General features: G+C 31.8%; 1 protein-coding gene across 1 annotated transcript in view; it reads right to left on the bottom strand.

Annotated features, from left to right (window-relative positions):
- LOC127729639 (calcium/calmodulin-dependent protein kinase type 1-like) overlaps window positions 1-14,547 on the bottom strand; it is a 92,297-nt gene extending 77,750 nt beyond the window's left edge. The window contains exon 1 of the mRNA XM_052237497.1: window positions 14,326-14,547. Within this exon, the coding sequence (XP_052093457.1) occupies window positions 14,326-14,423 (98 nt within the window). The 5' untranslated portion in view covers window positions 14,424-14,547. The remainder of the gene's footprint in view (window positions 1-14,325) is intronic.
- Window positions 14,548-14,973: the final 426 nt, after the last annotated feature.

Raw genomic sequence — 14,973 nt, 5'->3', positions numbered from 1 at the left:
TCTGGTTCCCTAAATCAATATACTCTCTGGGTACTGTGGGTTGCTCAATTTATAATCTCTCTGGGTACTCTGGTTCCCTCAATCAATATACTCTTCGGGTACTCTGGCTCCCTCAATCTTTAATCTCTCTGGGTACTCTGGCTCCCTCAATCTTTAATCTCTCTGGGTACTCTGGCTCCCTCAATCTATAATCTCTCTGGGTACTCTGGTTCCCTCAATCAATCAAAACTGCCCTCAATGATATAGCCATGGGTGCTAATAATGACAACACCAACAAACAAACAATCATGTATAATCTACTAAAGCATTTGGTGATTGGGTCCAATTGCAATCATATATCTAGTGTAAATGCAATCTAACCCATTGGACACTTAATTCATTTGAATTGTCAAAAGGTCTTCCCCCCAGAAGGTCATTAACTAAAATAACTACAAATGCTGTTAACATACTAGAGTTAATCAAGTTGGCCATAAATAACTCTCATTTTATGTCCCTAATAAGGGAAATAATCTCTATGGAAAGACCATCATTTATGGAAGAATGAGAAAATGAGTAATAAAAACCAGCTCCAAGGCTTACAACTTTGTTCAGGGCCAATCAATGTCAATAATTTGTCAAAGGATCATTAGGTAGAAGCAATAAAATATTGAACTTAAGTATCAAGCAAGTTATATACTTATCATCTAACTGAAAATGAATGATCCAGAAAGGGTATCAATAAGCTATTAAAGAATGATATGCACATAAGTTTAACATCTATATTTGACTAACCAAAAGATTATAGGTTGAAGCTTTCGTTATTTAATATGATTTTCTGTTAGGTAAGGAGTCAACCTTTATTGTATCATTGTAAGGTGTGAAGGTGTATGTAGACAATGAATGTGACAGGTGGTGAAAGCACAGATCAAGGACAATATTTTCTGTGGGAGACCAGAAAATATATGCACAGGGATTGCTGTGTGGAGAGAAAGAACAGGAATTATTGCATGGAGACTATAATTTCAGTATAATTATATAGAGAGAAATTGAAAAACTATGCCAGGAGGGCATGATTGCCCATCTGCACATCAGGAAGCGTAATATCTGTATGCATACAGAAAAATAGGTCCAAACTTGTTTGATTTCAGATGGAGAGAATGACGGAAACAATAAAAGCTGAATACCATGGCTACTTAGTGGAAGGGGTATAAAATTGATTCAAAATAGGTGTTAACTCTTTTAATCTGTCTCCTGAGCACCTAACCAATATCCCTCTGTTTTCAAATTTGAAATGTTTAAACACTTAATGGGTAAAGTACTCTTAGAAATAAATGTCAAAATACAAAGACAAGTGTATTTCAATGAGAAACTCAAGTTGATCCTGCAGGATGAAGTACGCAATTACATACATTAATCTATCATTTTGCTGCAAGCAAAAGTGTCACATCAGTAAACAAGAGACATATGGTGTGGAGATGCTTTTGGAGTCTAAATAAACCTTGTACAGAAATGTTTCTGATCAATCAATAGTTGGATCATAGAACATCAAGTTATTATTCATTCATTTGATCATCAAACACTAAAGCTGAAAACTACAGTCTATTTCCAGACCAGAATTTAATTCTCTGCGGTCAAATAAATAATAAAACAATAATCTTTTTATTTTATTTTTCATTTATTTACTAATTATTTTTATGGAGTACAGTTTAAATAATTTATACATGTACCTTTGATTTGACTATATAAAGCATTTCAGAATATAACCAGGATTTTTCATTGTCACATCGATATTGTTGATTTTTGAATCTGAACTTTCAGGAAAAAGGATGTGCAATAAAGCTTTTCAAATATACAGTTGACAAAACTTCAGAATAAAAGTACTTGATTTCACTGTCAACAGATACAAGTTTGTCCATTTAAAAATAAGAAAATGTGGTATGACTGCCAATGAGACAACTCTCCACCAGGGACCAAATGACGTAGAAGTTAGTACCTATAGCCAGTCAATTAATGGCCATCATTACATGTAGGTTTATCAAGTATGAGTCTGTGGATCAAACAAAAAATATGGTTACAACTGTATTTGTCTATCCATTATCCATTTGCTGATTTCAGATGTTCAGTTGTGGCTCCCTAGTATTGTTGGGTTGCTACATGTTTATGTTTCATTGATGTTCACTCTTTTATTCTTTTCTGTAACTGAATGAAACAAAACCATAAAAATAAACATGATTTTTTTTCATGCTTTACTACTCACTAAAATCAGATATTTGATAAACCATTCCTCACATCAGACATTGTCAGATATAGAACATGCATATCCAAGACTTTCAGGAAAACAATTTGAATCACTAGCGTCACACATTTGACATTATTTGGAATTTATAGCCATTTTCTACAAGAAATAATAGCAAATGTCATTTCAAAAATCCTGATATCTACAACCTTATCCAATGTTTTCCTTTTTACGTCAAAATTATGGATATCACAGCATAATATCAGTATCAATACATGTTCATTTTCAATACATGGTCGTATAAAACACAATTTAATGGATAGATCAAAGACTTGTATAAACTGGATTATCGAAAATAAACAAATACCGATAAAAATTTATTCTGCAGGAAAAGTGTTGATTACAAATGGTTACAAATATATAAGCACTAACAATAAGAAAGCTGGATGTAAAATTTTCCAATGTCAGAAGTACCTTGTAATTAGCATTGATTTTTCATTACTATAATTTCCCTATGGTCACAAATTACATGAAGAATGCCCTAATATTGATCAGTGTCAAAGTGGACCTGTTTCCATGTAAGCTTCAACAAATTCTGATTATAAACACAAATAAGAACAAGATTTGTTCATCATATAATCAGATTTAGTGTGCGACAAAATTGAATTTAAAACCACTTTGGACAAGAAAAAGCAACATTTCTGCAATCTGACAGAGGATTTCTGTAATTTCATCACAACAAATACATTTGTTCATTACTAAGACAAGAATTAAGTGTAAATTTCTTTTAAGTTGGATAGAATCAGCTTCATGTGTACTTTCTTTCCTCTTTATTCTTCTAGAGAAAGACCTTTAACATTAGGTTCCACTTAAAACAAACTTACCAAAGAGAAAAGACTCAACCCTATAGAAATGTTCGAAAATTTTTGTCTAAAATACTGTAAATGTGATAACCATACCAGGCTCAACACAATATTTCAATTCACCTTCAGATGCATGAGGAACCTGCATGTTAACTAGAAAAATTAATCTCAGTATATGTACCTTGAAGTCTAGGAAAATCATTTACTCACTCCACAGTTTTCTGGCCATGACTTAAGGAAATAAAATGCTCCGCTGGGGCGCAGCTTGATACGACCGCAGAGGTCGAACCCTGAACAGTTGGGGCAAGTATGGACACAACATTCAAGCTTGATACAGCACTGAATTTGGATTGTAATTAAATATTTGACACAGCATAGGTTTCTCACACAGAATGAAAGTAGTCTAAGAACTTAAAATTTTGTTAATTTACCTATTCAAACCATATCATTATTATTTGCTTTTATATATAAATCAGAAATAACCAATTTAAAATGGAAAATTTTAAAGAAAAAAAAGGAAAAAAAAATCCCCCCCCAAATTTTTTGAAACCCCCTTATGATTCATCACCCCCAAACTCAATCCCAGCCTTCCCTTTGTGGTATGGTACCTTGCAGTACAATTTCAGAGAGATCCATACACTTGAACACAAATTATTGTCTGGAAACTAGAAAAATGCTTGGGTTTTTTGCACCTTTTTGGCCCCAAATTCCTAAAAGTTTAGGGCAATTACCCCCAAACTCAAACTCAGCTTTCCCTTTGTGATATGGAACCTTGCAGTACAATGTCATAAAGATCCATACACTTACACACAAGTTATTGTCATGAAACTAGAAAAATGCTTGTTTTTTTGCCCCTTTATGGCCCCTAATTCCTAACATTTTGAGACAATTACCCCCAAAAACAATCCCAGCCTTCCCTTTGTGGTATGGTACCTTGCAGTACAATTTCAGAGAGATCCATACACTTGAACACAAGTTATTGTCTGGAAACTAGAAAAATGCTTATTTTTGGCCCCTTATTCCTAAACGTTTTGGGCAAGTACCCCCAAACTCAATTCCAGCTTTCCCTTTGTGATATGGAACCTTGTAGTACAATTTCATAAATATCCATACACTTACACACAAGTTATTGTCATGAAACTAGAAAAATGCTTGTTTTTTGCCCCCTAATTCCTAAAATTTGGAGGCAATTACCCCCAAAATCAATCCCAGCATTCAAACCCTCAATCAGCATCATTTAACAGTAATATCTAAAAATGGAAATTACATAATAAAGGTATTAAAATAGAAAATGACATCATAGTCATGGCTAAAAATAAACAAAATCCTTAATCAGCAACATTTTCCAGTAATATCTAAAAATAAAATTCCTTTGTAACCATAAAAGCCCATTTAAATACATCATGACAGATATTAAAATAGAAAATGACATCATAGTCATGGCTAAACATAGCAAAAACCTTAATCAGCATCATTTAACAGTAATATCTAAAAATAAAAATTTCTTTGCAACCATAAAAGTAAAATAGAAAATGACATCATAATCATAGCTAAAAATAAACAAAAATTTTTTTTATTACCAAATTTTAAATGGAGTTTATTAAACTAAAACAATAAATTTGCAACCATAAAACCCCATTTAAACACATCATAAAAGTATTAAATAATTCAACTACATCATAAGGCTATAATCAAAGTACTGAAGTACTGAACATCGGATGACCACAAGTTCTTGTGGATGGTCAAAAGCACTTGTCTCAGAAAAAAATCACATATCTCTTTACCTGAAACTGAGGTTAATGAACAGATAAATTTTTTTTTGAGACAAGTTCGTGCGGGGATGATGAATAAATGACAGGAAATTCAACTTCACCGTAATAACTATTATATTGTAGTGATACAAATCAGTACACACTGATTTGTTGTTATATATCATATTAAAATAACAGTTACATGTATATATGATTTCCATCCGTTTGTATATCATTCTATTCTACTATTCTAATAATAGTGCAATGCAAGTGCATGGTTGACATTCGATTTTTCTTAAAGATTGGATACGAGTAGGCATTCATACGCCTGTTCCAAGTCAGGAGCCTCTGGCCTTTGTTAGTCTTGTGTCATTTTTAATTTTAGTTTCTTGTGTATAATTTGGAGTTAAGTATGACGTCCATTATCACTGAACTAGTATACATATTTGTTTAGGGGCCAGCTGAAGGACGACTCCGGGTTCGGGAGTTTCTCGCTGCATTGAAGACCCATTGGTGGCCTTCGTCTGTTGTCTGATCTATGGTCGGGTTTTTGTCTCTTTGACACATTCCCCATTTCCATTCTCAATTTTATTCATATTTTCCCGCAAAAACAATTACAGAGTTACCGGTCCTTGCCGGTATTGTCACAAAAGGTTCTTTGAGATATTCTTCCGCATGCGTGATCACAATTTTTCGGTACGTGTGCATTGATATTATCAATGATTTTTTACTTATATATATATATATATTTAACTACAAAACATTTTCATATTATTAATTTATGTTGTAAACAAAAATATTTTTATCAGTATTCATTAAAGAGATGTATTTATATCAAACGATAAGGAATGTTATTTTGCACTCGTTTCTGTGCGCGTATTTATCATTTTTATAGATCGGTTACAAACCCAAAACTAATTTACATAATGGAAATCTAGGCGATAGCAATACATCGGAATGACCTCAAGGTCATCGCGATGTAAAAATAGAAAATGACTTCATAGTCAAGGCTAAAGGTAAACAAAAAACCTTCATCAGCAAAATTTTATATTGGCAAATTTCCAATGAAGTTTATTATACTAAAATTGTTGGCAAATTTCCAATGCATTTATTAACAATAAAGTTATTGGCAAATTTCCAATTTACATAATTTAAAAGCAGTGTAAGTGAGATATTTAAATGAGTTTGAATTACCAACCTTACACTGCTTTTAAATAATGTTTTGTACTTATTTGTCTATTAACCTGGAAACCCTTGTTTTTTCACCTTTTTTTCCCTTATTATTTAAAGGTTTGAGCCATAACCCTACCCCAAAGCCAATTCTTAAATTCCAATGTAACCTAAATTTACAATATACATAACTTCAATTTAAGTTTTTGATAAAATCAAACCACATCATTATTATTTGCTTTTATATCTAAATCAGAAATAATTAACCAACTTTAAGTGGAAAATTTTCACACATCACGCCCCCCCAAACTCAATCCCAGCCTTCAGTTTGTGGTATGGTACCTTGCAGTACAATTTCACAGAGATCCAATTACTTAAACTCAATTAATTGTTGGAAACTAAAAAAAAATGCTTATTTTTAACCCCTTTTTTAGCCCCTTATTCCTAAACATTTGAGCAATTATCCCCCAAACTCAATTCCAACTTTCTCTTTGTGATCAGAATTAACCAACTTAAAATGGAAAATTTTAAAGAAAAAAAAAAGGAAAAAAAATCACACCCCCCCAAAATTTTTTTGACCCACTTCCCTTTGTGGTATGGTACCTTTAAGTACAATTTCAGAGAAATCCATACACTTGAACACAAGTTAATGTCTGGAAACTAAAAAAATGCTTATTTTTGCCCCCTTTTTTGGCCACTTATTAATAAATGTTTTGGGCAAACATTTTACAATAATATTTAAAACTGAAATTAATTTGTAACCTTAAAATTAAATAGAAAATGACATCATAGTCATAGCTAAAAATAAACAAACTATTGGTAAATTTCCAATGGAGTTTATTATATTAAAACAATAAATTTGCAACCATAAAAGCACATTAAAATACATCATAAAAGTATTAAAAAAAATTTAACTACATCATAAGGCTATTAAAATAGAAAATGACATCATAGTCAGACTAAAGGTAAACAAAAAACCTTCATCAGCAAAACTTTATATTGGCAAATTTCCAATGAAGTTTATTATACTAAAATAATTGGCAAATTTCCAATTTACATAATTCAAACATAGTGCAGGTGAGATATTTAAATGAGTTTGAATTACCAACCTTACACTGCTTTTAAATAATGTTCTTTACTCAATTATTTGTCTATTAAAATGGAAACCCTAGTTTTTTAACCTTTTTTCCCCTTATTCCTTAAACGAAAAAAAATAATTACCCCTTTTTTGACCCCCCCCCCCCTATGATTCATCACCCCCCTTCCCCCCCAAACCAAGCTCAATAACAGCCTTGCCTTTGTGGTATGGTACCTTGTAATACAATTTTAGAGAGATCCATACACTTGAACACAAGTTATTGTCTAGAAACTAAAAAATGCTTATTTTTCACCCCTTTTTAGGCCCCTTATTACTAAACGGTTTGGGCAATTACCACAAAACTCAATTCCAGCTTTCCCCTTGCGAAATGGAACCTTGTAGTAAAATTTCAGAAAGATCCATACACTTACACACAAGTTATTGTCATGAAACTAGAAAAATGCTTGTTTTTTGCCCCCTTTTGGCCCCTTATTCCTAAAATTTCGAGGAAATTAACCCCAAAATCAATCCCATCATCGACCCTTTGTGATATGGAATCTTGTAGTACAATGTCAAAGAGATCCATACAATAACACACAAGTTATGTCTGGAAGTTACAAAAATGCTTATTTTCGGCCCCTTTTTGGCCCCTAATTATTTAACTGTTGGTACCATAACCCCCAAAATCAATCCCCACCTTCCTATTGTGGTATTGAACCTTATGGTAAAATTTCATAGAGATCCATTCACTTAAACTAAAGTTAGAGTGCGAAAACCATTGTGTATTCGGACGACGCCGGACGACGACGACGCCGGACGACGACGACGCCAACGTCATACCAATATACGACCACAAAATTTTTTTGCGGTCGTATAAAAACTGTGTATACATGTACTTTTTGAAAATAAGAATGTCTCCGAAGCTCCTGAGACACAATTATCCATGACATAAAAAGACGACAAGATTCACCAAACAAACAAAAAAGATAACTAATATAAACAAATAAATATATTCAACCTGAAATTTGTCATTTTCTGTACTATAAAATGCATTATATTAATTATTGTAAAATATGTCAAATTCAAACCCAACCTGTTGTTCAGTAATTCTTGTGTACATGTATATTAAATTATATGTTGTTGAAATATACAGTATAGCAGGTTATTTTCGAGGGGTGCTAATTTTAGCTTACATGTATTTCAGCAAATAAACCGAATTTGCAAAAAAATTCCTTCAACTTTTATGCACATGTTGAGGTACTTGATAATAATAGCTAAAGCAGGTCTTTAACCCTAAATGTAAGTTTAAACAGTATAAATGCCAAGAGGCACGTCTTCATATATGTAAATGCATGTGGCAGAGTTTTTATACATGTTGTAATACTATGTTTATTTCTTACTTGACTTTTTATAAATTTGTTGAACCCGTTATTTCATAGTGTCAAAATGAAATACAAATGTTTGTGAAATAAAATAATCTTTAAAACAACATGTTTTAGAAAGACATCAAAGGTCAAAACTGTCAAATTTAATTAATTTAAAACAAATAACAATTAGATGCATTTTGTATACCAGTGACAAATACCTATGCAATCCTATTATCATTATAATACATATAACAAGATGACCAATCTACAATCAGGTATCGTATAGATAAATTATATAATCAGCTATCTGACAATTTAATGTGCATGCTTATTCTGTATTCTCTGTTAATACAAAATGTACATATATTATAAATTAAAACAGCTGGGTTTTTTCTTTTAACTGAGTAGGTTCATGAAGCTAAAACTGGCCTTAAGATTTTAATGTATTTTAAATCAGGCAAAAATGTTTTAAATTTCACATAGAAATATTTATGATGTACGTATTAATGCAAAATCACTTTTTTTTGGCACCTCATATTATAAATATAGTGATTTAATATACGCATTATTTGTGTTGTAACTTCAAATACTGTGACCGCCTTCACTGATCCAGAAAATGTTTATGTCTAGGGTTTTAATATTAACCATGGCACATTTAGGTTATAGAACATTTTGGATTGTATGTTGTGCCCAAGGTTTTACCTAAAGCTTTACCATCCGAAAAATGCACAAATTTGTTGAATTTTGACAATATCTCCAAAATCTGCTAACTTTGGAATCTATAAAAGAAAATGGAGAATGTGCTTATAACCTTATAAAGGGACATAACTCAAGAGTGGTAAAAGTGACGCCACCCAAATTTGAACTTGATCTGAGTTTTGTTGTAATTAGCATTGTATATAAGTTTCATAACATTTGATTGAGGCAAACTTAATTTTAAGAATGGAAATGAAAAATTCAGCAATTTTTCTATCTGTAAAGGGGCATAACTCTAGAACGATAAAAGTGACACTGTCACCAACCAAATTCGAAATTGATCTGTGTTTTATGATAATAAGCATTGTGTGTAAGTTTCATAGCATTTGGTTGAGGCAAACTAAAGTTAGAGAAAGGAAACCAATTTCGGGATGTAGGGACGTACAGACGGACAAGGGTAACACTTAATGCCCCCTCCACTGTGGCGGGAGCATTAAAGTAAAGGACATGGGATATCCATCCATGACATAAAACAAGCACAAGCACAGCAAAAAAACACACAAAAAGCAAAGGAACAGCGCTTTTACTGCTGTTCTTCATCTCAAAGTCACAGTGAGGCCTTCAACACGGACTAAAAATAAATGGGGAATGTGTCCATGGGACACAGATGATGCCCCCACTTGCTTACAACATTATAAAGGGAAATAACTCAAGAACGGTAAAAGTAATGCTACCAAAATTAAAACTTGATCTGTGTATTGTGGTAACAAACATTGTGTAGAGCAATTTTTTCCATTTGAAAAGGGACATAACTCTAGAATGGTAAAAGTGACTCCACCAAAATTCAAACTTAATCTGTGTTTTGTGGTAATAGGCATTGTGTATTAATGTCATAACATTTGGTTGAGGCAAACTTAAGTAAGAGAGTCGAAGCGAAAAATTCAGCATTTTTTCCATTTGTAAAGGGTATAACTCTAGAATGGTAAAAGTGACACCACCAAAATTCAAACTTGATCTGTGTTTTGTGGTAATAAGCATTGTGTGTAAGTTTCATAACATTTTGTTGAGGCAAACTTAAGTTAGAGAACGGAAACGAAAAATTCAACAACTTTTCCATTTGTAAAGTGGCATAACTCTAGAATGGTACAAGTGATGCCACCCAAATTCAAACTTTACTTGTGTTTTGTGGTAATAAGCATTGTGTATAAGTTTCATAACATTTGGTTGAGGCAAACTTAAGTTAGAGAACGGAAACAGAAAATTCAGCATTTTTTCCATTTGTAAAGGGGCATAACTCTAGAATGGTAAAAGTGACGCCACCAAAATTCAAATTAAATCTGTGTTTTGTGGTAATAAGCATTGTGTATAAGTTTCATCCTATTTGGTTGAGGAAAACTAAAGTTAGAGAGCGGAAACCAATTTCTAGACGTACAGACGGACAAGGGTAAAACTTAATGCCCCCTCTGCTACTGTGGGGGCATAAAAACTTTCACCTCACTGCAAGTTTAAGACGGCCCCTGAACGGAATTCTTTGCTAAATGATTTGGATAGACTTTGTAAGATGTAACACCACTTATTGTTTTATTATGAAGAGATTTGTTTTACCTAACATTTAAGGCTTTTGAATTATATCCATTTCACAACCAGATTAAGGCCTTTCTGATATTTTATGATAAAGATGGAATTCAAGGCCATATTTTGTTAATTGTGAAACTTGTCCTTTCTAACATAACGGACTATTCTATACATGTATGACCGAGTTACATGTATAACATGTATAAGTACGTTTCAGTGTTTTCTGACAATACATTTTACAACTTTTAACCTGATAATGGATCAGCATTCTTTATTTAATAATCAATTAGGAATTCTAAATCCTCTGAAATAAAAACGCCAAATTTTCTGGACACTGTTAAGTCTTTTTAATCCAAAACTACCTGTAAATAAAACCAACTACTAGTATGTAGTACTATTAAAGTGAATGAGGGGGAACATTATACTTGGTTTTTGCCTAACAAGCTGAAATGTGTCAAATTGAGTATCTAAAACTTTAAAATCTTGTTAATATGAGATTTTGTTTTTAATGTCATAGTGATAAATCACATTTTTTTTCAAATAATACATACAACTGTTTATGGTTTATGGTTTTATAATTTACAAAACTAAAAACTCCTGCTCATCACTTATAATGTTGCATTGATGCGACTGTCATACAAGTGAGAGGTTTCGTTAGCTATAAAACCAGGTTCAATCCACCATTTTCTACATAAGAAAATGCCTGTACCAAGTCAGGAATATGTCAGTTGTTACCCATTCGTTTGATGTGTTTGTTTTTTTGATTTTGCCATTTGATTGGGGACTTTCCTTTTTGAATTTTCCTCGGAGTTCAGTATTTTTGTGATTTTACTTTTTAATGGTAAAACATAATGCATCATATGCTTTATATTTAAAGTATATAACACTTACCATAAACTGAAATATTTGTTGGAATTTTTTCATAAGTAGAACTAGATATGATTCACATCCTTGGCTTTTAAAAAACTAAGAAAGAGTTGTATTTTCATTTCATTTCAAATTCTTAAAGAAAACTACACTTTGTTATTTTTCTTTCAGTATTAAGATACACATTAAAAGACCATTCCAGCTCCCTCTTAATCTGTCCCTGCTAGAATAAAATCATACACGTCTAATATGTTGCTTTTATTAAAACAGGAAATTATTGGTCATTTAGAGGATAAAACTCCCCTTTCAAATCAGTCATGTCAGTCAGAACAGCTTGTTGAGACAATTGATCCACTGTTCTATAGAGGTTAATTCTACTTATACAGCTTTTATAACAATTTTACATTTCTGCATTCTCTTAATATTTAAAAATTTTTAATGCACAGTTTAAAACATTTTTTAATTTTGTAAAAAAATCAATTCTGTATTAAAAGCTTTGTCTTATTATGGCCAATGTTACTATGCAGTTTTCATTTGAAGCTGCTATGCATAAAAAAAGACCTACGTGTAGAGTTCATCTGAATATACCTGTCAATCTGAGGAAATTTTCTATACAATTATCATCAGGCAAAGATGAACCTGATCTGTGAAGCCCATTTTGTTTCCATTGCTCATATGTACAACAAAGTATTGATACATGTTCCAAACTATTGCCTGTGATGGTTTTATTCAGAAAAGTGCTTTGAATGCAGTTATTTCTGAATGCTCTATTTCACTTTACATGAAATAAGATTAATAATTATAATTTGAAGTAAGAAAAATTATTTCCTGTAATTCTGCTGTTTACAGTGAATTCACTATTATCAAATAACAAATTGCAGAAATATATATAACAAAACAAGTATTATTTCGTCTTACTTGGGAAGTTCCCTTTAAAATTTATAGTGGTACATGCTATCCATGTATCACTTAAATATTAAATAGGATTGTTTGACCATAATTCATTTACTATATGTATATTTAAATTCTTAGAAATACCACTACTACAATTATAGATAACGCAACAGTAACAAATCTTTTTACAGAGTCAATATCCTGAGTCTTGAAAATTACATCCTTAAACAATTTTATATCCTTTCTAGGAAACCAGTACTATTATGTTACAATGCTAACCTATAGTGATATCATCTTTAATTCCTGTAAACTATTTATGTTATTATAATTGATTTGCAAAATTATGATATTTTAACTTTTTTTCATTTGTAATGTTTGATGTTAAACCTATTTCATTTCAGAATCTAAGGCAAGTTTGCAATTGGTCAGCTATCACTTCAAAATCTGGACGAATGCTCATTTTATAAGACGGTACTTTATACATTGTACTTGAGTGTTTATGTGTCCATAAAACTACACCCCCCTCCCCTCCCACCTCCCGTAAAAAAAAAATTAATTCAATTTTTTTAAATAATAAAATTTCATAACAAAATAATTAACATTTTCTTTGCATAAATATATAATTCATGTGCTGGGTTTGGTGTTATCACAATGGATCAATGGATTTGTGTTTAATGTCCAATGGCAAACATACATAACAGACAAGAACATGTTGTTGTGGAAATGATTACAAATGCTGCTTAGACCAACAGGCTGAGACGGATTTCACAAGGTAACAGTCTTGAGGAAGACATGTTGCCCTACCTTGTCCAATAATTCTAACTGCAACCTACCAATCTTTGCTTTAATTACTTCTAAATCTTGCATGCTTAACAGAGAAGCAGCAAATACCAATTTTTAAGTCTTTTGTTTGGCCTCACTAGGGATCAAACCTACATTATCACAACTTTAGAAGACGACAGTTCAATGAGACCACAAATGAAGTTGTTACTACAATGTGCCCTAGGAAATATACATTTAAATACATGTATGACAATGCCAGCACATCCAGTTATCCTTCATCAAGATTTTAAATGCTCTTTTCAAAATCACTAAAATTGCTATATATATATTTTTAAACTACATGGAGAATACATCTCTATATTACTGAGACCATACACATACATGATCAATACTGGAAATATACAAACACTGGCAGTTTAATACTAAGTCCTTGCTCTACTTGTTACATGTGGGCTGTGACTTAATTTTTACACAAAAAATTCTTATGATTATTAATTTATAATCATAAGTCGGGAATTAAGTTTCAGTTTATCTTAGAATCAAATTCAATTATTATTGCAAGTTTTTGTGAAAATAGCTGCTTTTCTTTTCATTTATAAAGTCTTCTGTACATTATTTTTAGGAACATATATATATATAGATATACTGTTCCCAGATTATTTTAATTGGCATTCAAGCATGGATCACTAGATAAATTAAATAAGATTTCACACATTAGAAGGTATTTTCATTAATACATTGTAGATATTATGTGATACATTAAAATTGGTCAATAAAAATCAATTTTCAAGTTGAAATACTGAGCTCAAAGACCGTTCTGTATCTAGTCTACAATTTTGTTTACATATTTTGCGGTTGAATGAGCAGGAAAAACAGGTGCTCGTTTACTAGATAACTATTTATTCGACAAATTTATTATACACTACACTGACTTTCATTATTGAAATGAATATTTTAGACAAAAAATGAGTTGTTTTTTTTAAATATGTTAAGTGTAAAAGTTTCTAACGTGTATTATTTTCATGGGTGGATGTGTAATATATAGTCTGTTGAGAAAATGACTTACGTTCCGAGCTTTTTCTTAAATTCGTATCTCCTTTTAATGTCCGATTCTTTTCCTGGGTGCTTCTTTTCACCGTCATTCTTCTTTCCGAACAACGGCATTATGTCCCTACGGAAAAAATTGTCAACAGAAATTTGTATGTCCCTCTCAAGTCATTTGTGTATTTGTAAGGCTTTTCTCATTCAACACTTTTCTCACTGTATCACGTGACGTCACAATATGGAAGGCGAGTTTGCATATGTTATAAAGAAAATCAATAATATTGTCAGTTGTCATTATGTAATTATACATGTTTGAGATCAGTCTTATTTGTACAATTATTTACAATGTTTTCTCTATTTAACATTTTCATTTGTGTTCTTAGTTTTTACTGGGAGCAAGGATTTGTATAGTACTATAACATACAAATCCTCGCTGGGACTGTTATAACTAAGAGTCAATACTGACTGACTACCAGTATAGCCATATGCTCAAGCTGAGACTTATAGTAGTCTCAGGCTAAGTAGCCACCTTTTCAGATGGGCCACCAAGCTTCAGCGATTCATTGAAAATTATGCTGTGCATTTTATTTTAGATTGATGCTTAAAAGGCGTATTTCCCGTAACGGTTTTATACGAATGATTTGCCGTACGATTCTTTTCACAATTCGAG

The sequence above is a fragment of the Mytilus californianus genome, unplaced genomic scaffold (genome assembly GCF_021869535.1).
Source record: "Mytilus californianus isolate M0D057914Y unplaced genomic scaffold, xbMytCali1.0.p SCAF_1, whole genome shotgun sequence".
NCBI lineage: Eukaryota > Metazoa > Mollusca > Bivalvia > Mytilida > Mytilidae > Mytilus > Mytilus californianus.
Note: the sequence above shows the minus strand (reverse complement) of the source record. Positions and strands in the feature narration are given on the sequence as shown.